This window comes from Acomys minous, assembly GCF_964271855.1.
Source record: "Acomys minous genome assembly, chromosome: 2".
NCBI lineage: Eukaryota > Metazoa > Chordata > Mammalia > Rodentia > Muridae > Acomys > Acomys minous.
Genome location: NC_140484.1, coordinates 104,016,792 through 104,038,574, shown reverse-complemented (window position 1 = coordinate 104,038,574; position 21,783 = coordinate 104,016,792). Strand labels below are relative to the sequence as shown.

At 47.6% G+C, this 21,783-nt stretch overlaps 1 protein-coding gene across 2 annotated transcripts in view; it reads right to left on the bottom strand.

Annotated features, from left to right (window-relative positions):
* The window catches only part of IGF1R (insulin like growth factor 1 receptor), a 290,765-nt gene that overhangs the window by 215,120 nt on the left and 53,862 nt on the right, over positions 1-21,783 (bottom strand). For both annotated transcript variants that reach the window (XM_084774155.1, XM_084774156.1), the window contains exon 2: positions 18,854-19,399. In XM_084774155.1, coding sequence (XP_084630281.1) covers positions 18,854-19,399 — 546 coding nt within the window. The remainder of the gene's footprint in view (positions 1-18,853; positions 19,400-21,783) is intronic.

The following is a 21,783-nucleotide window of genomic DNA, read 5'->3' as shown; positions in this document are numbered from 1 at the left end:
AAAGATACACAGGTTCCTGCATGCTGTCTCAAGAACATTCTGGGCTAAAGGCCCTGCGCCAAGACCTACTGTTTGGGCTCCTTTAGAAGAAGGTGACTCCCACCCAGGCTCGAATGCCAGAAAAAGTCCAGCTAAGTCAAGGAGACCCCAGCTACTGTCTCCAGGGAGCTGGGAGTGACGTCACTAGACCACACACAGCCTGTGCTCTCTGAAGGACAGCTTGAAGTGGGAGAGTCCTCTTGGGGAAAATAATGATATTAAGGTTTGGGTTTAGTTTTGTATTTGTGTGTGTGTGCGCGCGCACTTTTCTTAGTGCAAAGAAATATAAGGAAAACAAAATGGGACAGACCCTGCATTTCCAGATAACACCAGTGGACCTTGAAAAAACAAAAAGTAAAAACATGTGGGTTAAAAACATAAACTCTGCCAAGAAAATACAAGATGAGTGGTGAAGGTCACCCAGTGACTCCAGTTACTTGCTGCAGAAAGCACATCCTACTTTTCAGGATCCCTTCTGGCAAGCTTCTGAAGATTACACCAGCTGAGACCCGATCAATCAGAGACTGTGACGTTTTGGATCTCCCCCTCCCACCCCCAAACTTTATAGAAAGACCTACTTTTTTTTTTTTTTTTTTGGTTTTTCGAGACAGGGTTTCTCTGTGTAGTCTTGGCTGTCCTAGACTCGCTTTGTAGTCCAGGCTGGCCTCGAACTCACAGCAATCCGCCTATCTCTGCCTCCCGAGTGCTGGGATTAAAGGCGTGCGCCACCACGCCCGGCCTGAAAGACCTACTTTTAAAATGCATTTTATTTTCAAGTTTGTGTACGTGTCTGTGTGTGGGCGGGTACACATGAGTGCAGATGCCCTCTGATATCTCAGGTCTCTGGGACTGGAGTTATAAGTGAGCTGCCTGAAGCGGGATCTGGGAATTAAACGTTAAGTCCTCCAAAAGAGCAGTAGATGCTCTTAACCACTGAGTCATCTCTCCGGCCCCAATATGTAAGTTGGGAAACATAAACAGTTGTCTAGTAAGAATCCTGTTCTTCTGAAACACATAAATCAGGAAAAAAAAGCTCAAACTGTCCTACTACTTTTCTCTATCTGGTGCAGTGGTCCCCAAACTTCTTAATGCTGTGACGACCCTTCACACAGTTCCTCACACTGTAGTAAGCTCCGACCACACAATTATTTTCGTTGCTACTTCATAACTGTAAGTTTGCTACTGTTATGAATCAAAATGTTTTTTGACCGTCTTAGGGGACCCTTGTGAAAGGGCTGCTCCACCCTCAAAAGGGTCATGTTGTGAACTGTTGACCTAGTGTAATTCCTTTTTGACAATTACTGTGTGCATTTCATTCTTTAAAGTGTAAGAGTATCACAGCTATTCACTAAAGAACTGCCCCTGATCTCAGGCCGGTTTTTCCTGCTTACAACTCCTTTCAAAAGAAGTTGGGGGTTGGGGGGGGGTGTCTAGAGTTGGACACCCCGCAAATCTTCTAGAGGTCAGCTCTGCTGCCCAAAATGTTAGGTCAGATCTGTTTCCTACCACGAGACCTTTTCTGGGGCCTGAACCACCAATGCTCAGGAGCGGGCTCGGGGCAGAGCTGAGGGGCTGACTCTGCAGGTGGCCCCATGCAGCAGCACAGATGTCTGTTCCAGGTCACATTAAACAGCTGTGAGCAGACATCCTCATCACTAGACCCCCGCCTGGGCTCAGTCCCTGGAAGTCTACCACTGGTCACTGATCCTTCAGCCGGTGCCATTAGTGGCACCTGAGAGCAGCGCAGCACCGAGCCAGACCTGCTCGCTGGACGCAGCAGGAAGGCAGCCAGCCCTCAGCTGGGTCTATAGTACAAGAAGAACTTGGAGTGACCTGGCACTCCCAACCTCACCCTGCCAGCCAGCCCCCTACAGACAAACAAAAGGATCCAGTGAAGACAGCCACAACAGGCAGGATGTCTCCTCAAACATCAGCTCTCAGGAAAATGCCTATCTTGAGTAACTGTGTTTACAGGTCTGGAAAGGTGAAGAACCAAAAATACATTTTAAAGTGAGCTTTACAAAGTCCTCCTCAGCGAATAAAGTGGCCACCTCGTGCTCCTATCTCACCTCTCTTTTTTTCTTTGATAGGAAAAAAAAAAAAAGGTAGACTTGAGTCAGCTATGCTGGATCTGCCATAGGGCCCAGAGAACTTTCTGGGCCAGGCAGCCCCAACCCAGCCTACATTCTTTTGGGGTGACAGAGCACCCAGCGGTTTCCCTGTCCTCCAACCACGGCAGCATGGTGACTAAGCCCATAGGAATCCCAGTCAGTGCTAGACCCACCCGGAGGACAGGCAGACACAGGATAGGCAGGGAGGGCCCTCACTGCCCAGGCCCTAGCCAGGAAGAAGACCACAGTCTGCTCTTCAATCCTCGCACGTGTGGAGGAAGGGCACGGTGGCCAGGAGCAATGCCTACCTGTGCCCAGGTGATACTCAATAGTACAGGGTTCTGCATTAGCATCTGGCTCCATACTCAGGGCTCACTTTCTCATGGGGTCAGAAAGCCAAGTTTTTTTTCTTTTTGGTTTTTCGAGACAGGGTCTCTCTGTCTGTATCCCTGGTTGTCCTGGGCTCACTTTGTAGACCAGGAATACACAGGGATACACCTGCCTCTGCTGCCCGAGTGCTAGGATTAAAGGCGTGCACCACCACGAACTGCCAGAGAGCCAAGTTTTAAGTCTACTTTTATAACACTGAAAAAGGCATCCAGTAAATGTTGGTCGCACAATCAAAAGGCAAGAAAATATATGTCAGGTCACACCGCCTGCCTCAGTTGCTTTTTAGGAGCCCAATTCAGGGTAGAAGCCTGCCATCCAGGATCTGCTTTGAGAAGTTATTTCCTGAGGCTTTATGCATTTTACTCTGTTTGATGATTACATATTTTTCTCATAAAAGGATAAAAAGTTTACTGTAAACCACATCCCTTTCTTCCTTTACCACAACCTGCCAATCATCAGAGCTGGGGCGTCCATTTCATAAGATTAAAGAATAGTTTGAAAACAAAGCCTCCCTAGTTAAAAATCAGCCAAACAAAGGTGCTTGATCACTGATCAACATCAAAGTTTTGGCTCCCATATAAACACAATTCATCGATGTTAAAAAACCAATCCTGCCTGGGGAAGGGAAACTTAAAGAGTCAGACAAAATCAAGGCCTTACAATTCAGAAACACGATGCCGTGAAATTAAACAGCAGCCATGATTTAACTATGCTTGGGTCATCATCCTTTCAACTCCACCCTTTTTATCTTAAGAATCATATATGTTCTCAGCCATGTGAAAAGGACACTAGGGAGAGACAGAGTGACAAGTGGCAAGGTAGGAGGCATTGAGAGGGAGACCAGATGACGAGGGCTTGGGAAACGGAGACGGAGAGAAGAAGAATGAACAGGTAAAGGGGAGGGGCGAGCAGGAGGACATCATGCCAACAGAGCTCTGACCGTATTTATTAATCACCATGGAGATACGTAAACATACAAGCTTAAGCAAAGCATCCGTAAAAACTCATCAAACAGGGCCGCAGCCTTCTGTTAAGTAAGACAGGCCATTAAGTCACTCCCACAAGAAGGCAGGACTAGAGACTTAGCTGCAAGGTGCCTCGCATAACTTATGCCAGGATTGCGCTCTTCAGTCTCCTGGCACACAAAGGGAATTGGCGAGTGTGCTGGTTGGTTTCTTGTCAACTGGACGTAAACCCAGACGTAACCGAGAAAGGGGAATCTCGGTTGATAAACTGCCACCATCAGATTGGCTTGCGGGCATTTTCTTGATTAATGTTTAATGTGGAAAGGCCAGGATCTCTGTGGTGGTGTCACCCCTGAGCAGGTGGTCCTGGGTAATATAAGGAAGCAGGTTGAATAAGCCAATAAACAGCATCCCTACTTGGCTTTGGCTTCAGCTTCCACCCTCTGGGTTCCTGTACTGTCTGAGTTCCTGCTTTGGCTTCCCTTAATGATGAACTGTGATTGGGATATTTAATCGAAATAAACCCTTTCCTCATCAAGATGCTACTACTTTGATACAGCAATAAAAATCAAACTATGACAGGCCACATACAGATCAGATGAGACAACGGCTGAGCTGTGCAGAGCCTGGCCATTGCTCATGAAATGCCTCGGTAGTCATTAAACATAGCCCTTTCGGAGAGGGCTGTCAGCCAGCCATGCAGCTTCATGCAGCCATTTCCACGACCTGGGAGCCACATCCTGCTGCCGTGAAGGGGGCGGGACTGGTATGTGTGGGTTAGGTCAGCAGGGACAAGCCCTAGAAGCTCTTAGAGACACAGTTCACTGCACAAGTTGTAGAAACCTCAGGAACTCACTTGCAAAACCTCAAAATGTAGAGGGTTAGGGGTGGGAATCTCTGAAAAGCTTGAATCACAAATTAGCCTCCAACTGTCCTTCTGTCAAATGCTTGGGATTTAGAGGAGAATTTTTTCTTCCTCTTTTCAGCAAACACTGAATGCCGTAGAGATCTTGGAAGAGGGGATTGTGATCCTGATCTAAGAAGACCTTATGCATTTGTCTCAACCGTCAGGTTGGTGCGGCAGTGCAGCTGCCTCAAACCAGGGGGCTTGGCAGTGTTAAGGTCAGCTGAGGCAGGCGGACTGCAGGCAGTAGCAGCTGGGAGTATCCAGGTCCCCTGGTACCTTGGAGGTGGCTTTGTCCAAGCCAGTGCCCACCCTGGCTCACTATCACTCCTCTGGGGGGCTAAGGGGACTCACTCATGAGGCTATTTCCTAGTAACACAGACACTCAACTCTGTGTGTGAACTCAACTCCAGGAGCTGCCTTTTCTATTTGTTTCAAAGGCAGTCTGCTCCCAAACTACCAAATCTGCAGGCAGTGCCTAGGTTTGAAGGGCCCTGCTGTGCATGGTTACGGAGGAATGCCAGTGTGCACCTGCTGTAGTTCTCTCTCTGTCCACAAAGTGTCTTCACTTTACCCCAGGCCATGGGACCCCACAGGAGGGAGTATCATCTCCTACCTCATCTATGTACTTGCCTGCACGTACCTGTAGACACAAGGAAAGGAGACAGTGGGGTCTCTACTCACCAGAAAACCAACTTCTAGGCTAGAGAAAGGCCACAGCTCTTACCTCTGACCACATGAGCACAGACAAGAAAGCATTCGCTAAGGCCAGTGGAGAAAAGATCTAACTAAGGAGCAGACAAGGAACTCTGGAGCTTCTTCTCACTCACCAAAACCCACGCCACCGTCAGGGCATCACCCAAATCAGCTGTGATCTCCTGCATTGGCCAACCCTAATGCAGAAATGTCCCCTCAACTATGCAGTCAGTCTCCCTCACCCCCACCCCTGTGGGCTCCTTCTGTGGGTCTACAAATACAACTGTCTGCACATGAATGTGGCACCTCTAGCAAACACACATGCACCACACAGTCAGCCAGCCGTCCTTGTGAGTTTACACGTTTGGGATGTATACGTAACACTATGGGATAACCTACATAGATAGATGTCACAACCTCTCTGTTGCAGTTTGTTGCAGTCTAGTAATTCAAACATTTATCTGTTTCCTATCATCCTGAAAGATAACCCCCCCAAAAGGGTACATCTGCTTCATTCTTTCTATTCTCTCAAAATATTAATCAACAATACAATAGTTAACTGAGCACTGGCCTAAACTGTTCCCATGTGTTTTTTTCAAACTTGCTAATTAAATTTTTTTCTTACTATCATAATAAAAATCCCCCAAGAAATCTTGGGTCTTCTGGGCATAGTACGAGGGAGGAAAACTGCACTGAGTCCTAATCTACTGCCCCACTTAATAAGCAAATACTTGATGTGCATGCTTTAAGAAAAAAAAAAAACCTACAGGCTTCATAACGTAGACACTGCAGGTCTCTCCACAACGCTAAATGAAGGCTTCTGACAGGAGTTTAATGAGCTGTTATCCAATAAACTCCAGCCCGAGGATGTAAGCATCCTCTATGAGCTCAGAAAGCAGCCAGGGCCATGCTCTATTCTAGACAGAGCTGCCCGACTCCTTCCTGTATAGGCCAGCATCCAACTTACTCTATCAACAGGCAGGAAAATCCCAGCCAGCTTCAAAACTCCCTCATCTTTTCATTACTCAAATGACAGCCTTTTCTCACCACTTTATCTCTGCCTTAAGTACCAGGAGCTGAAAGATACAATCAATTTAATATATCTCTCTCTGCCCATTTATATTACTTGTTTGTTTCAGCAGATTCTCGTCCACAAATCCCTCCTTTGCCCATTCATGCCTGCATACTTCACATAGATTTAGTATTTCTCCAGGCCAATGATCACAACCACGAGTTTTTCTTTGATTAGAGAGCAGCGGAGACAAAAGCAGGGTCAGGGTGGTCTGGAATATCTCTGCCCTTTTTTTTTTTTTTACAGAGAGCTACAGAGGAGACCAGCAGTCCAGGAGAAACATTTGTATCCAGACCCTCCCATTTCAGGCTCAATTGCTGTTGGACACACACTAACTTTGTATGGCTTAACTTTCTCAGCAGCCTTTCATGAAGAGCGGAAACTAGCCAACACGTGAGTTGTCCATACTTCTCAGACACAGGCATCACAGAAAGGAATTCAAGTCCTGCTAAATATGTCCCTGATTCCATTCAGAATCCTCTCCACCCTCCCTGCCACCTTGGATGAGCAGAGTCGAGAGTACTAGCTTCCACCTTCCAGCTTCCTCTGAGCCCCTGCTGCCTCACGCCTGCAATCCTCAACATCCGGACAAGTGTCAAGCTCTCAGAAGGGACTATTGAGAGGTGTAAAAATGAAAACAACCAGTTTCCTACAACCATTCTACCTTACCTAACCCCCACCACCACCACCACCAAAAAAGGCAACACTTCACCTTCTCCTCACAGAATTAAAACTATGGGCATCAGTCAGATATAAAAGATGGTCTGAGCCAAATAGTCTCAGATGCCCAAGCAGATGTCGAGATCCTGGGATGCAAACCACCACCTAAACCTCTGCTTTTATGTAGATACTCCACATTCCAAACATCTTAAAATTTGAAGTACAACCCACTCCTGAGTTGAGAGCCATGTATACAATGCTGGGTAAACAGGAATGAGCCAGTGTGAGCATTCTTAAGTGAAGATCTCAGTTTCACCGGAGGCAAATATCTGGTCTAAACAAAACTCTAAATACCAACCACACTTGCCCTCCTCCTCTGAGCCCTAAGCACCTATTACTTCTATTCCTTTTTCAGCCAAAGCTGGATTACCCTGCCACTGTGTAAGTTTTCACTTTGAAGTGTGTGTGTGTGTGTGTGTGTGTGTGTGTGTGTGTGTGTGTGTGTGTGTGTGGTCCTCTATATGCAGCTGTATGTACTCTGAGGAGGCCAAAGGCCAGCCCTCACTGTTGGTCCTCGGGTGCCGTCCTCCATATTTTCTGAAATAGAGTCTCTCACTTGCCTGAGTAAGATTAACCAAATAGGATGTCTGGCCTACCAGCAAGGACCAGGACCAGGACCAGGACCAGGACCAGGACCAGGACCAGGACCAGGACCAGGACCAGGACCAGGACCCACCCATCTTTGGGCTATAAGCATGTGCCATATTCTACTTTCCTGCATGGGTTCTAGGGGTTAAATGGGGTCCTAACATGAAGCAAGTGCTTCACCTAATGAACTACCACCCCATCCCAGCATCTCCTATTCTTACCTATCACCCAACAAGATTATGAGTTCCTGTCATCTCTTCCTGCTTAGCACGGAATTCACAATAAACAAGGACAGCTCAATTTGCCACCGGAGGAGTGGGGGGTGGGCTGGAGGGGGTCATAGAAACTTCAGCCAATTAAAGGTGGGGGGCGGGGAAGATAGTCTGTAAAGGCCCTACTTAGAATTCCTCAAGATTCCAGCCTCTTCAACATTGTCCTCATCCACAGGTATATCAACCTCTTCTCTGCTTCACCAACAACCCTGGGCTGCAAGGTTGGCAAGAAGGAACATGAACCTCCAAGGACATGAGATACACATTCACTCTTAAACTCAGTCATTTAGTTGGATTATTTGTCCCAGCTAATCATGGACCATTTTGGTCATTTGAAAATATTTTATGAGTCCCTCTTTAAAGTTTCCATACCTACCAGAACCAGCAGGAAGAGTAAGGCAAGACTGCTTAGTTGCGGTGGTTTAAATGAAAATGGCCCCACATGCCTACGTATATTTTGAATGTTTGGTCCCAGCTGGTGGAACCATTTGGTAAGGATTAGGAGGTGTAAACTTGTTGAAGGATGTGTGCTGCTGGGGGTGGACTCTTGAGATGTCAGAAACTCACACCATGGTCAATAGCTCTCTTTCTCTCTCTGCCTTTTGTTACATCAGCAGCAGCTACTGCTTCAGTGCCATGCCACGCCTGACTGCCTGCCACCAAACTCCCTTCCATGCTGGTCATGGACTCACCCTCTGCAGCTTGTAAGCACCAATAAACTCTTTCATCTATAAGTTGCCTTGATCCTGGTATCTCCTCACAGTAATGGGAAAGTAACTAAGACCCGAGGGTATGGAAGCTGGACAGTTCTCACTCTCAGACAAAAAAGGCTTGACAGGTAAGGGGAGATGTTGTAAGACACCTTGGCAGTTAAGGTTTGCTCTGGCTGAAACTTGCATGCCAAACCAGATGCCTATGGGGAAAGCACATTAACAACACACACTCTAAACCAACAGGGAAGGTGTGCTTCCGCTCTGTCATTCCACCAGCACTGTGGACTCTGATGTCCCTCAACAACAGCACCGTGGACACATCCCTCCCTCAACACTGGTGGGAGAGAACACTCTTCCCAGGTCATCAAGCTGCTGGATTCTAGCCAGGGGAAAGCCGACATCAGTTGAAAAGAATGACTTCGGTGAATTTAAATGCATTCCACATAATCAAGTTTCATTGGTGTTTCTCGGTACTTATGAATAATTCACTTTGATAACAGCAAAGGCCGGACCAAGAAAATGTCACTTCAAAAATGCAACACTTAACATAAATCCTACCCTGATTCCCTGCTCTACTCTTCTCTGACCACCTTTCCTTTTTTCTGCCCAATCACGCAGGTGTTTTGCTAGCCTTCCAGCCTGCATCTATGGCTCCTAGAAAACTCTTGGGACCCTGTGAGCTGCAGCTGCCTATGCAAGTTCACAGCCTCGGTCTAAAGCAATCTGGGAGCCTGCTCTCTACAGGGGGTGGAGGAGGGGGGTGGGGTGGGAAAGCGGGGTGGGGGCGAGAGAGGAGGGTGGGGGTGGGAGAGTGGGGTGGGAGAGGGAGAGGGGGGTGGCGGTGTACAATCTGCAGAAGCTGGTTAGAATGTCTATCGTCAATCTTAGCAGCAACTGCCAAAATCCAGAGCTAGCACAACCACCCTAGACCCTTACCACCCTCAACATTAAATCTCCAAGTCAGGAGGAAGAAAGAAAAAAGGAGGGAGGGAAAGTGACAGCCTTAGAGCCACTCCTGTAAGCCAAAAGCTGGGAAACTGTGATCTGGATAAACTGTCATTCTTGTACATGTAAGATTTTCATGCAGAACACCCTGGTCATGAGGCTGGGCTGGGCCTTCTTCTTTTTAGCACTTGTTCATCCGGGCATCTGGGCCAAAGTGGGAAAGCACAGAGGAAGGTCAAGTTTGTATTGATTTGAATACATTAGCCAAAACCAAGATGAGGATAATAGGAGGTTGAGGAGCTCACACATTGAAGTGCTACTTTTAAAACTGTCTACACACCAAGCTTGCTAGCAGAATCTGAGCAGCCCATAATAAGCCACTCACAAGCCATTCAACTTTAACTTGTGAGCTGAAGCAGGGTATGAGTACCATCCTGACTACCATTTTCCTCTAACCGACTTATCTTCTGCAGCCCTGTCCCTATAATCCAGGGCTCCCTGACCTTCTTGTGCCCCTTTAATACAGTTCTTCGTGTTGTGGTGACCCCGCCCCCAACCATAAAATGATCTTTGTTGCTACTTCATAACTGTAATCTTGCCACTTATGAATCGTAATGCAAGCATCTGTGTTCTCCCAATGGACTGAGGCGTTTGACTCTCCACCCCAAAGGGGTCACCACCCACAGGTTGAAAACCACTGCTACCATCCTAGGCTTGGGATGACAACAGTGCCCCCAAGTTGTGGGCTTACCCAAGGAGGTTTAAAAAGCTTCCCAGTAAGACTGAGCCAACTCAAAGGTCTGAAACCTGCTCATGCCAGGCAAATAGGTGAGGCTCATAGGCCCTCTGGCTGAGAATAAAGTACAAATGAGCCCTGCATCACTGTAGGCACCAAATGTCATTGCCACTGTGTGGCCAGCAACAAACCTACAACGAAATTAATCCTGCAGAACAAACTCCTCTGGCAAGGCTTTGGCTTCCTGTCCGTTGTCTGTTGGTCTAAACAGCCTCACCCGGAGCTCCAGCCTACTCCCCGTTGTCATCTCTGGCATCTAGTGACTCTTTGGAAAAACTTTTTTTTCCCCTCTCCCTTAGCAAACAAGAAGCGCTTGTTGAGCTACAGAAACATTCTTAGGAGAAAATTATACATTCTCAGGATTCCATTCATAAACCCATATGACCGTCAAGACCGGAGTCCTGCTGTGGTCATAAAAGGACAGTTAGGAAGAGGCAGAAGTCGGGAGAAGGCGGCAAGACGCCCAGTAAGCTGAGACGGAGACCCCTGCAGGACTGCCTGGACAGGACCTGAAACTGGAAAGAGGTGCAGCTCCCCGTCAGTGAACGGAAGAAGTGCCACTCCGCTTTACTGGTCTCGGAAGCTTCCATGACTTGGTTATTTGTTGGGGACCTTCTGAAAGGAACACTGGCGAATACAGAACAGTCAATTATTTAAAACCCACTGAGTAACGGAACAAAAAGATTTTCCCCCCATCATAGCTGTGCAATATCCCAAGAATCTGATAGCATTTACTCAGCCAAGTGTATGGAGGCTTTGACTGTCACATGCAATTAAATATTGTTGCTAATCTCTACTTGCGTCCAACTTTTAAACTGAAATGTATCATAGATAGTCTATGGAAGTTTGATATATTTATGATTTCATTCATCTGCTGGAGCTCATAGAATGTGTAGGGGCAACTACTGCGCCACTCTGGCTACTTTCCTCAGTGCCTTCATTAGGATTTGCGAAGACAAATCTGAGGCGACCTCATGTGGGGGTCAGTCTGCCAGTTTCTCTAAGCGAGGCTGAGTACCAAGCAACCAAGTCACTAAGCGCTGTCTCTGTTGCCATTCCACGTAGTTCCATGAAGAAAAACAAATGGCAGGAAGAAGACGGGACCAAGTGCTTGTTTGTGGCCAAGGCAAAGAAACAACAAGCAACTTCTATTCAATAATGGGAAGAAACAGAAGGCCAGCTTCCGGAAGAGGGCCTGGCACTCCTGCACGGCATCTTCCCACCCACCTGATGCCCGGGAACGGAAGGAAGATCTGAGAGAGGACACTGAGAGCCGGTGTTTGTTTCCTGCGATGAGCAAGAGGAGGAAAATGAAACAAAACAAAGCAGGAGAAGAGGAGGCCGGGTGGGGAAGGCAGTGGTACGCCCGCATATGCAGGCGCACATAAACACACATGCACAAACACTCACACACAAATGTGCAAATGCAAACACATGTCCGCACACAAACGTGTATGCGCACAGCTATTATTACCCAAAGAAGAGCATAAATAGGCGCAGGCTCCAGGAGCAGATGGCTGCCACCTTCGCTGTGTGCGATCTGCAGTTGTCACCAGTGAAAATGTACCTCCTTGTTATCTTTACTAAAAACTATAGCCACTCTCTAAACACTTCAATGTTCTCAGAAAAGAGGGAAAGCATTTCAAAAGATAACATTTAATGTCAGCGTCAAACAAAAATCTGTTGGCATTTCTTAAATTCTCTCAAATACCAAGTTTGCGAGCAGAATCAACTCACAGAGTTTGATAACAAGAGGAATGGGGTCTACATACACCTATAAGGTCCTTAGTGGCATCCGGACGCAGGCATATGTACATCACTGAGTGTCCTTTAAAGATAGGGCTTATCTGGGCAGACATGAACATTTGAACGATTCCGATTAAATTAGCAAGAACCACTCCTACATTATGCCCTGCTACGTATGATAATTGAATGTTTGCAACTCAGAAAAGGCAACAGAGAAAGACCACTTCAGATATGGCAATAAATATAGAGTCAGTCCAGCTTAATGCTCAAAAGTTTAGATGGCCCCTGAATGCAGCTATTTTTAAAATAGCGGCAGCTGCCACCATTGACCAAGAACTCACTAAGCGCTGGGTAGGTTGGAGGGTGCTTTCCAGGTTTATCTGATCATCCCTGTTTCATGGATGGAGACTAGCCTTGCCACGCTACTCCACCCTGGACCAAGCTCAGGGAGGCCCACCTTATTAAACCCGAGTCCCTGGTTCCCATCATGTGCTGGATGAAGGAACATCTCCAAATGAAACCTCCCAGCACCACCGCTAGCTGAACTTGACTTCTGAACCATGATACACTGGAGTTGAGCAGCACAGTCCAGGATGAGATTAGCCACAGGCCCATATGTTCCACGCAACCCCCCTCTAGTTGGAAATGTCACACTGGCATACATATGAGAAGAGCAAGATAGAAACAGAAACGTAACCAAAGCAAGGGGCTATCAGGAAAACAAGCAGAAACCAGAACCATCCTAAGAGTAGGCTTAGCTAAGGGATATGAAGGGACTTGGAGTATTCTCCAAAATCATCAAGTTGAAAAACGAAACAAAACACTATAAAGAGAGTCTGAAATTTTTTTCAGACCCTAAGATGATTATCCTTAGTAAAAATCTGACTTCTGAATTCAGTCCGGAATACTGACCCCTCGACTAAAGGACAACTGGCCCAAAGCAAACTAGGAACCAGACACCCTGCTCTAAGTACTCAAGTCTGCTAAGTGATGTCCCAGAGAGATGTGGACGCAAACTGCTTCAGCACCTCTGTACCAGGGGTTAGCAATCAGGATAGAATGCAATCTCCACACCCGGCTATAAAAGGCATATAGCACTGAGGGCCCAGGGCATGTGACCCCCTTCTAAATAAAGCTCAACCCCTCAGTGGAGCAGCTGACCAGAACAGAGGCGTTCCCAGGCAATAGAGATAGGCTTGTAACACAATGTGTGGAAAGCCAGGGCCCACTTGTTCACCTCTGGGTCTGCACCCACCAGAGCCCACGGGCCTGCCTCATGGCACACACCATCATCTATTTTAGCAGTCTGCAGCAGCTTGGCGGACACGCCATGGCATTGCCAGACATACTCTGGGTCTTCCCAGGTAGCTGAAGATTAAAAGTTAAAACGCATGGCTGGACTATCACAGTACAAAAAACTCCAGGGGATTTACAAATGCTTGAACAAGCCTTCCACTTTCTCCCTGGGGGACACAGACTATCAGCCTGCAATGAAATGCAAAGAAATGGGAAAGCAAGCAACTCTCTATAGGCCTTTGCTGTCCCGGTGACCAGTGTTTGACTAACAAGACCGTGAGACCCAGTATCAGAGAACAGTCTGTTTTACACCACCTGCCTTCATTTTGAGACCCAGGACCCATCCTGAGATATAATGTTTCCTTCTGTCAATAAAGGGAGCCACAATCATCCTGAAGGCTCCAGTCTGCAATAACCAAGATTTCTCATTTTGGGGAAGCGGGCAATTCAACACACTGCAGGACCACTGCCCCAGTCAGTGTCTTTTTCACCGAAACAAGGTGGCCCTGCCAACAGAGCTAGCTTCCAGGGCGGCCAGGTTCATGCCTTCAGGGGTTTTCTGGCAAAGACTTGTCCTCTGAACATGCAATGGGGTGCTGTGACCCAATCCCGAACTGTTGGCTCTGGTGGGCTAAGAGGCACTTAGAGGCCAAGTTCAGCAGTCAGGTCTCAGGCTTTACTTTTGTTTTTAACTTGATGTTGTTTTGTTTTTGGAAAAGGTGTTTACATATGAAACCAGATACCAGGAAGCCTCTATGGCTTTAAGTAAATACCATGAGAAGTCAGAAAACCACAGGTACTCAGGAAGGCTGACCTCCAGCCCTTAGGATACAAGGCGGGCCTGCCTTCAACAAACAGCTGGACAACCGTTTGAACAGCTTCTGGGGGCCAGGATTCAACCTTTTAGACGTCTGCATCTTGAGAGAGAAGAGCTGGTGTCTGCAGGAGATCCTCTTGCCGATTTAGGTTTGGGTGGCAGTGTTCCTCAGCAGCAGTGACGGTGACAGGGACAGAGGAAACATCAGAACCACATTTCATGATTTACCGTCTTTGAGCTTGCTGCGGAGTGCCATTTGCACACTGCTCTGTTTGAGGGAGTTAGCGGGAATGCACGGGAAGATACAGCCGGAACCCACGCAACACTGCCAAGAAACACAGCGCCGGGTGCTAGGCTATACGACCCCTGGCGGCTCCGGAGCCCTGGGGTCTTCTTCTGGAAAAGGCAAGGCTGGAGCTCAGCCAGGTCTGATGGAGGACGGCAGACTGGACAACAGAAAGATGACTGAGAAAGGGTGTCAGTGATACTACATGGGGGAGGAGGGCAAACCACCCAAGAGCTTCAGGAGGGCCTGCTACAGAAGTGTCGGGGGACAGCAGATCTACTCAATGGGGCACTCGCTGGTGGGGTGAAGTGGGAGGCTGGAGAAGAGCTGTGTCACTCACTGTGTAGGCAACGGGGAGGCTGGAGGATGAGAGTGAGCAGTATTTAGGACGGTAAGGGCTTCGACGGCCAATTAGAAAGGGAAGCAACTCAAAAAAAAAAAAAAAGGCTCAAGCGGTAGCATTTCTGGCATGACCATTAGCTAGGGGAAGAAGAGTGTTGACCCCCCACAGGGAGGAGGTGGGGTTATAGACAGAGCCCAGAAACAAGCAGACGTTCCCTGAGAGAGCCAGCGCCTGGAGGTGGTCTTCTTATGAATGGGAAGAGGTTAACAGCTCAAAAAGAAACCAGGTGGTGGTGTGTGTCACACACACACTTACTCACAGCACTCAGGAGGCAGAGGTAGGAGCATCTCTTGAGTTTGAAGCCAGCCTGGTCTACAATGTGAGGTATAGGACAGCCAGGGTCACAAAAACTAAGCTCCTAAAGAGGTCTGGCCTTGACAGAGACAAGAGGATGCTAAAGGACCAGGAAACACAATGAAGTAAGAGAAGAGGAAGAGGCTCCAGCCATGCCTTGGTCTGAATGATTACGTCTCCCCAAACTCACATATTGAAACCCAGTGCCCAGTGCTAAGAGGTGAGGCTCTGTGATTAAGTCATGAGAGTGGAGCCCTTGTAACTGGGATTAGTACCCTTGTTAAAGAGACACCAGAAAGTTGCCTAACTTCTTTCCACCATGTGAAAGCATCGGGGTGGGGGGGTGGGGGGTGGGGGGGGGCAGGCACGGAAACACCCAGAAACTAGACCCTCATCAGACAGAGAAGCTGCCAGCACCTTTTCTTGGACCTCCAGCTTCCATAATGGTGAGAAAACAAATCGACTGTTTCTAAGCCATCCAGCGTGTGAACCGTTGTTGCAGCAGCCCACATGGACTAAGGCCAGAGATAATCAACTACCAAAGCCTACATGGAGAAAAGACCAACGAAGAGCAGCTTGCCACAGGGGAGAGGTGGAGAAGCAGAAGCCCTTTCGAAACAAGGAAGGAAGGCCCAACCACCAAGCGCGAAGGCATTGCTAGCTCTTTCACTAGGAAACCAAAAAGGCCATACACAATTCCTCAGGGCCCCGGCTATTTAGGAACAACTCAGGACTGCAGAAGATCACAAAACCAAAGAAACAACGGAGTGTAGCCACTAGAGTGGCCCCTCTCTAGTGGGCTGCCTCCACGCCATCGGCCAGCAGACGCGATCCAAGAAGAGCAAAGACACCGAGTGAAAACTCAGTCCATCACAGCTTGACCACATGTTTTTCCTCTACAGCAGCAGCTCCCCCCCCATCCCCCCCCCCAGACGTTGATGCTCTCCCTCTTCTGCCACCAGCCAGCAAAATGTAACTTAATGGGATTCTTCAAATACTCATTTCAAGTGGCTCATGTGAACTCGAGGTGAGCATACTGTGAGGACTCGACGCCCTGGCTCTCTGACTGATGATCAAGGGCTCTGAGTGGAGACGGGCAAGAAAAGACGGCATGACTGAAGCCGCTTGTCTAGAGACGATGAAGGGAAGAACTCAGCCTCCAAGGAAGCCGCTGAAGCTGCGCTGCCCAACGGAGAGAGGACGCCACTGGCCACATGCAGAAGTAAAGGCAAGCAGGTGAACGGACGTTAAAAGCACATTTTACTTTTTTCACGTAAAGCCATCACAGTACACTTCAGCGTAGTAGCAATTTAAAAACATCGGGCATGGAACTATTTCAAAGATTTTTTTTTCTACCTATACTACATCCTGGAAACTCTATATTGAAAGCAGGCCTTACTTGAGGCAGGCCACACAGGTGAAGAGCTCGGATCCGGTGCACGTGGCTAGTGGCCTCTACACGCATGACAGCATACACTAGAATAGGAATCTATGCAGAGGAAAAGAAACGTGGCAGAGTTAGAAAGCCTACGGGAACCTACGACCATGACTGAGGTTTTAGGACACGGTAAGAAGACAAGATCCTTGAATGGACTCGGCAGTAAAGTCCTCCATTGTGAAATCACAAAGTGCGACGTCATCAGGACTGGTATAGCTGGCCGAGGGAAAGGCTGCAGAGCACGGCCTTGCAGGGACCGGGTCCAGCCAATAGGCACACTGGCATCAGGACTCAATTTCTAACCCCGGTTGCTTTTCTCTGGTCTAATTCAACCTTCCTCTATGAGGAAGAGAGAACTCGTGCCTTTTTTTTTTTTAAAAGATAAAGAAACTAAAGCCTACACAATTTAAATTACTTGATAATTTCTGGCTACTGATGACCTTAGACTTTGACCAGAATACAGGCCTTATCTCTGGCCTGGACTTCTTCAGAAGCCTCTGAAAAGCCACAGTGAGACCAAAGCCTCTGTGCAATCACTGAGTAGGTGGCATCTAACGATGCTGCATGCAGCCCTTCGCTTTTGTGCGGAGCGTATAAGCTTCTGAAACACTTGCTCGTCTATACTCAGTTTGGTCACCACTAAAGGGTGGCACACCTGCGCCAGGAACAAGCTGAAGCAGAGCTCAGGTGAGCTGGCCAGTTAAGTCATCCTGGACTCTCATTTCTGCACCCAAATCTCTGATGATGCTTTTTAAGATTATTTCTTTTTTCAAATGCCAAGGTTACTTTAAAAACAAAACCTTGACGACTGGAGAAATGGCTCAGCTCCTAGGAGGACCCAGGTTCGGTTTCCAGCGCCCATGTGGCAGCTCACAAACGGACTGTAACTCTGGTGTGAACGGTTACACATAGAGGCAAAACACACAAACACATGAAATAAATGTTTTAATATTTAGAAATAAACAAAAAACAAAATTTTGTTACAATGGGCAAGAACTCATTCCTATAATCCCAGAACGTGAGAGGCTGAGGCAGGAGAACTGTCATGAGTTCAAGGGTAGCTGGAGAACACAGCATGTTCTAGGCCAGCACCACAGAACTGCACACACCCCTCACTCCTACACACACACACACACACACACACACACACACACACACACACCCCAAATTACAGAGGCATCAAGTTGTGTAAACTCCTACTTTAGCCCCAGCTAAAGGGCTGGTGACATAGAGCTGCCTGTGAGGGCTGGCCTTGCATTTGTTGATTATACACACTTCAGAGACTAGACCAGCCCGTCCAATTTGGGGGTTTGGTAAGGAGTTTTGAGGGGGCACTCTTCATAACTAGTTGGGGTATATGAACTCTCTGGGTCTTTAACTGGGCTGGCTAACAATAGCTAACATGCTGAGGGAAACCAGTAAGGGGAATCTTGCTGGCCACTGTATCTAAATATTGCTGAATTATTGAAATCAATATAATCAATGCCCTGAGCCACAGGCACATTCTAGCAAAAAAGAAAAAGAAAAAAGAAAAGAAACAAGAAAGCAACTTGATTCTTGTAGCATCTGTGACACCAGGGTAAGGTTATTTTACAAAGAAAATATGCATATTGTAGATGCACAAACAGGCTTCAAACATTACCACCATGTGACTCTGCTTTTCAAGTTCCCTTCACTAAGTGACTGTGTGAGACTTCCACAACAGCCGTACAGGAGAAGAAATGCAAGCACAAAGGTTCAGAAGCACCCCCTCCTATAGCACTGTCTCCAGGAGAGATTGAACCAGGGACTCCTGGACACTGGCACACGGGTCTCCTATCTACCAAGTGCTCCATATTAAGCCAGGTCTCCTAAGCATCGGGGTCCCAAGACCCAAAGGTCACTTTCACAGGACACTGACGGGTGTTATGTTTTTCCTTTATCCAACTACACTCCAAGTTCACCCGTGAGAAAGAACTCTTGCTCTACAAAATGACAACGAGGATACTATAAATCTCTTTAACACAAAGAATTCCAGACTATAAGAAATCACCTGCAAGAAACATCTGTGTGCCCAGTCACCCTTCTCACCGAAGAAGTTCGAGACTAGTAAACTTCTAGCCTCTAAATGCACTGAATTGTTTCCAACCAGACTTGGCAGCAGCCACAGGAGCCTCCACCCAGTTCTCAGAGAGCCCAGCTACACAGAAAGGCTAACCAAGACCCACCCCGCCCCATCCCTGGGAAAGGCTTCCACAAGGCAGTGTGAAACGTGAAAGACCCTCACCCTGCCCTGACGGAGGTGAAGGTGGCGAGGGGGTGGGGTGGGGGCTGGAGGGGGTGGAAGGAAGCTGAGAAAGCCCCACTGTGTGCGCATCCTTACTTTTCTGGCAGCGGTTTGTGGTCCAGCAGCGGTAGTTGTACTCATTGTTAATGGTGGTCCTCTCACACGTGGGCTTCTCCTCCAGTGTCCCCGGACACAGGTCCCCACACTCCTTCGGGGGCTTGTTCCCCACAATGTAGTTATTGGACACTGCATCCAAGATGAGAGACCAGTCTATAGTGGAGAGGTAACAGAGGTCAGCGTTTTTCTCAATCCTGATGGCCCCCCGAGTAATGTTCCTCAGATTATAAAGCCCAATATCCTTGAGATTGGTCATCTCGAAGATGACCAGTGCGTAGTTGTAGAAGAGTTTCCAGCCGCGGATGACCGTGAGGTTCGGGAAGAGGTCTCCCAGGCTCTCCAGGCCGGCCACTCGAAACAGCAGCAAGTACTCGGTGATGACCGTGAGCTTGGGGAAGCGGTAGCTTCGGTAGTCCTCGGCCTTGGAGATGAGCAGGATGTGGAGGAAGCCCTCGATCACCGTGCAGTTTTCTAGGCGCTTCAGCTGCTGGTAGTCGTTCCGGATGTCAATGCCGGGACCACAAACTGGAGGGAGACGAGAGGGCAAAGCGGAACATTCTGTTAAACAGAGGTTACTCTAAAATATGAATTTCCATAAAACTTGTATTATTATAAACAAGATGACGACTCGCTTTTTTCACTGCAGACCCACACAGCTACCTGGTTACCGTCACGCAGCTGCCTACACTGGCCTGGATGCTGTACAACATGCTCACTGACTTGTGGGAGAAGCCGGCTACATTAACCATCCAAACTAAAGCTTTCGGTTCAAGGTCACATAGGGTTGTGTGCCAAAGTTCACACTACAGCCCAAGCTGTCCCAGAGCTGCCAAGGTTCTCAGTCCCCACCCCTTCTGCAGATGTGAGCTCGCCACACCTACATAAAAGCTTGGCAGCTGAGTGTCAACAACTTACTACTGTGTCCAGCCCAAAGGACAGAAAGCAGTGAAGTCTACTCAAGAACAGTCACAGTGACCTGGAGAGCAGGCACCATTTGATATGGACCAGGTGGCCCTGTGCTCTTCTCAAAAACGCACACAAAAGAAATACCTGAAGAAAAGACTTTATGAATGAAAGAGACACAGGCTTCCAACTTGAACACAGTGTGTTGTGTTAATCAAGTAAGATGTTTCCAATGGAAGTTAGGTAACAGCAAAATCAGAAAAAAAAAAAAAGAGTGATCTCAACAGTCATAGGTAAACAGCATTCATTTACCTATGCCAATCGTCCTTTCTCTGCAAATTACAAATAAAATTGGACAAGAACATAGTATTTGTAAACAGATTTACTTCAGTTAACTAATGTGAACATTCAAGCATGCCAAACGTCGTTTAAAAAAAAAAAAAAAAGAGCAACTGGGTGTCTGTTGGGAGGCTCAGCCAGCAGAGGTCCTTTATAAGCAACCCTGAGTTCCAGCGCTGGAGCCCACTGTGGAAGAGAACCATCTTCTAAACGTCTTGACCTCCACACACGCCATGTGCACACACAAAAATCACTAACTTTTTTAACCTAAAACAGGGAAACTAGTTTTAAATTATTAACAAATACAAGTCCCCTTTTCTTCTAACCTACTCTCTATTGCTTAGATACTTGGTCATCTCTAGTTCTTTCACATTATAAACAGTATCTCAGATATCCAAGAGCACTTTCTTAGGATACATCTAGAAGTGAAGAAACTAGCCCAAGGCATCTGTAGATTACAACAGGTTTTTTGTTTCTCTTTTTCTTCTCTTTCTATTTTTTATTTGGCAAAATGTCCACAATACTAAAATTCTTAAATTTTTATTTCAACTCTGTTGTATGTGTATCTACGAGTATGGGTGCAGGTGCCCACTGAGGACAGAAGACGGCGTCAGGTCCTTTGAAGCTGGAGTTATGGAGGGCTGAGGCTCACCTAACAAAACACAGAGGCTGTCTTTAACCGCTAGGCCGTTTTCTAGACTCGAAGCCTTTTAAGAAGTTTGAAACGCACATGGAGAAACAGCCTTGGTTACTATGCTTTCTTAGTAGTTAATAAAATCAACTACTACTGAAGCTTTTCTGACCCACGAAATTCGTTAATTTGATTCCATGAGAGATAAAAAGAAGCTCAGAGCAAAAGCCAGGAGCTAAGACCCACGGTGAACAACTAGCAGGCACGGACACAAAGAAGGACCAAAGGAAAGGAGTCTGGTAGGATGCTTGCTGTCAAGAAGGATTGGGGGGGGGGGGGGAGTGGACACTACCTCACAGGAACCGAGCCCATCCCAAGGATCCGATAGAGGAGAGAAGCCCAAGGGTGGCCTTATAGGGTTACTCCAGGACAGACTCAAAGTGGAGTGAAGGGAAAGGAGACGTTCCCTAGGCATCACAGCACTGAGGGAGCTAGGCAGGTGCGACGGTTTGAGTAGGAATGGTCCCACAGGCTCACGTGTTTGAATGCTTGGCCCATGGGCAGAGGCACTCTTGCGAAGTGTGGCCTTGTTGGAGGAAGTGTGTCATGGCAAGAGCGGGCTTTGAGGTCTCCTTTACTCAAGCTATACCCAGAGTCTCCTGCTGCTGCCTTCCGATCATGATGGACACCTCTCAGCTCCTGCTCCAGCAGCTCGTCTGCCTGCACGCTGCCACGCTTCCTGCCATGATGATAATGGACTAAACTTCTGAAGCCGTAAACCAGCCCCAATTAAATGTTTTTCCTCTATTAAGCCTTGCCATGGACGTGGTGTCTCTTCACAGCAATGGAACTAAGGCAGAGGGGACATGATGGTGAGGTGGATAGCAGGAAAAAAATGGACAAAACTTTTGGTCTAGGGCCTTCATTTTGAGAAAACAAGGCCCCTAGGACAGAAGAAATGGGAGAAGGGCACACAGCACACCAGACAGGCTGGAAGATGCTGATGTTTTCCTCTTCTGTGATGCTCCCAACTACA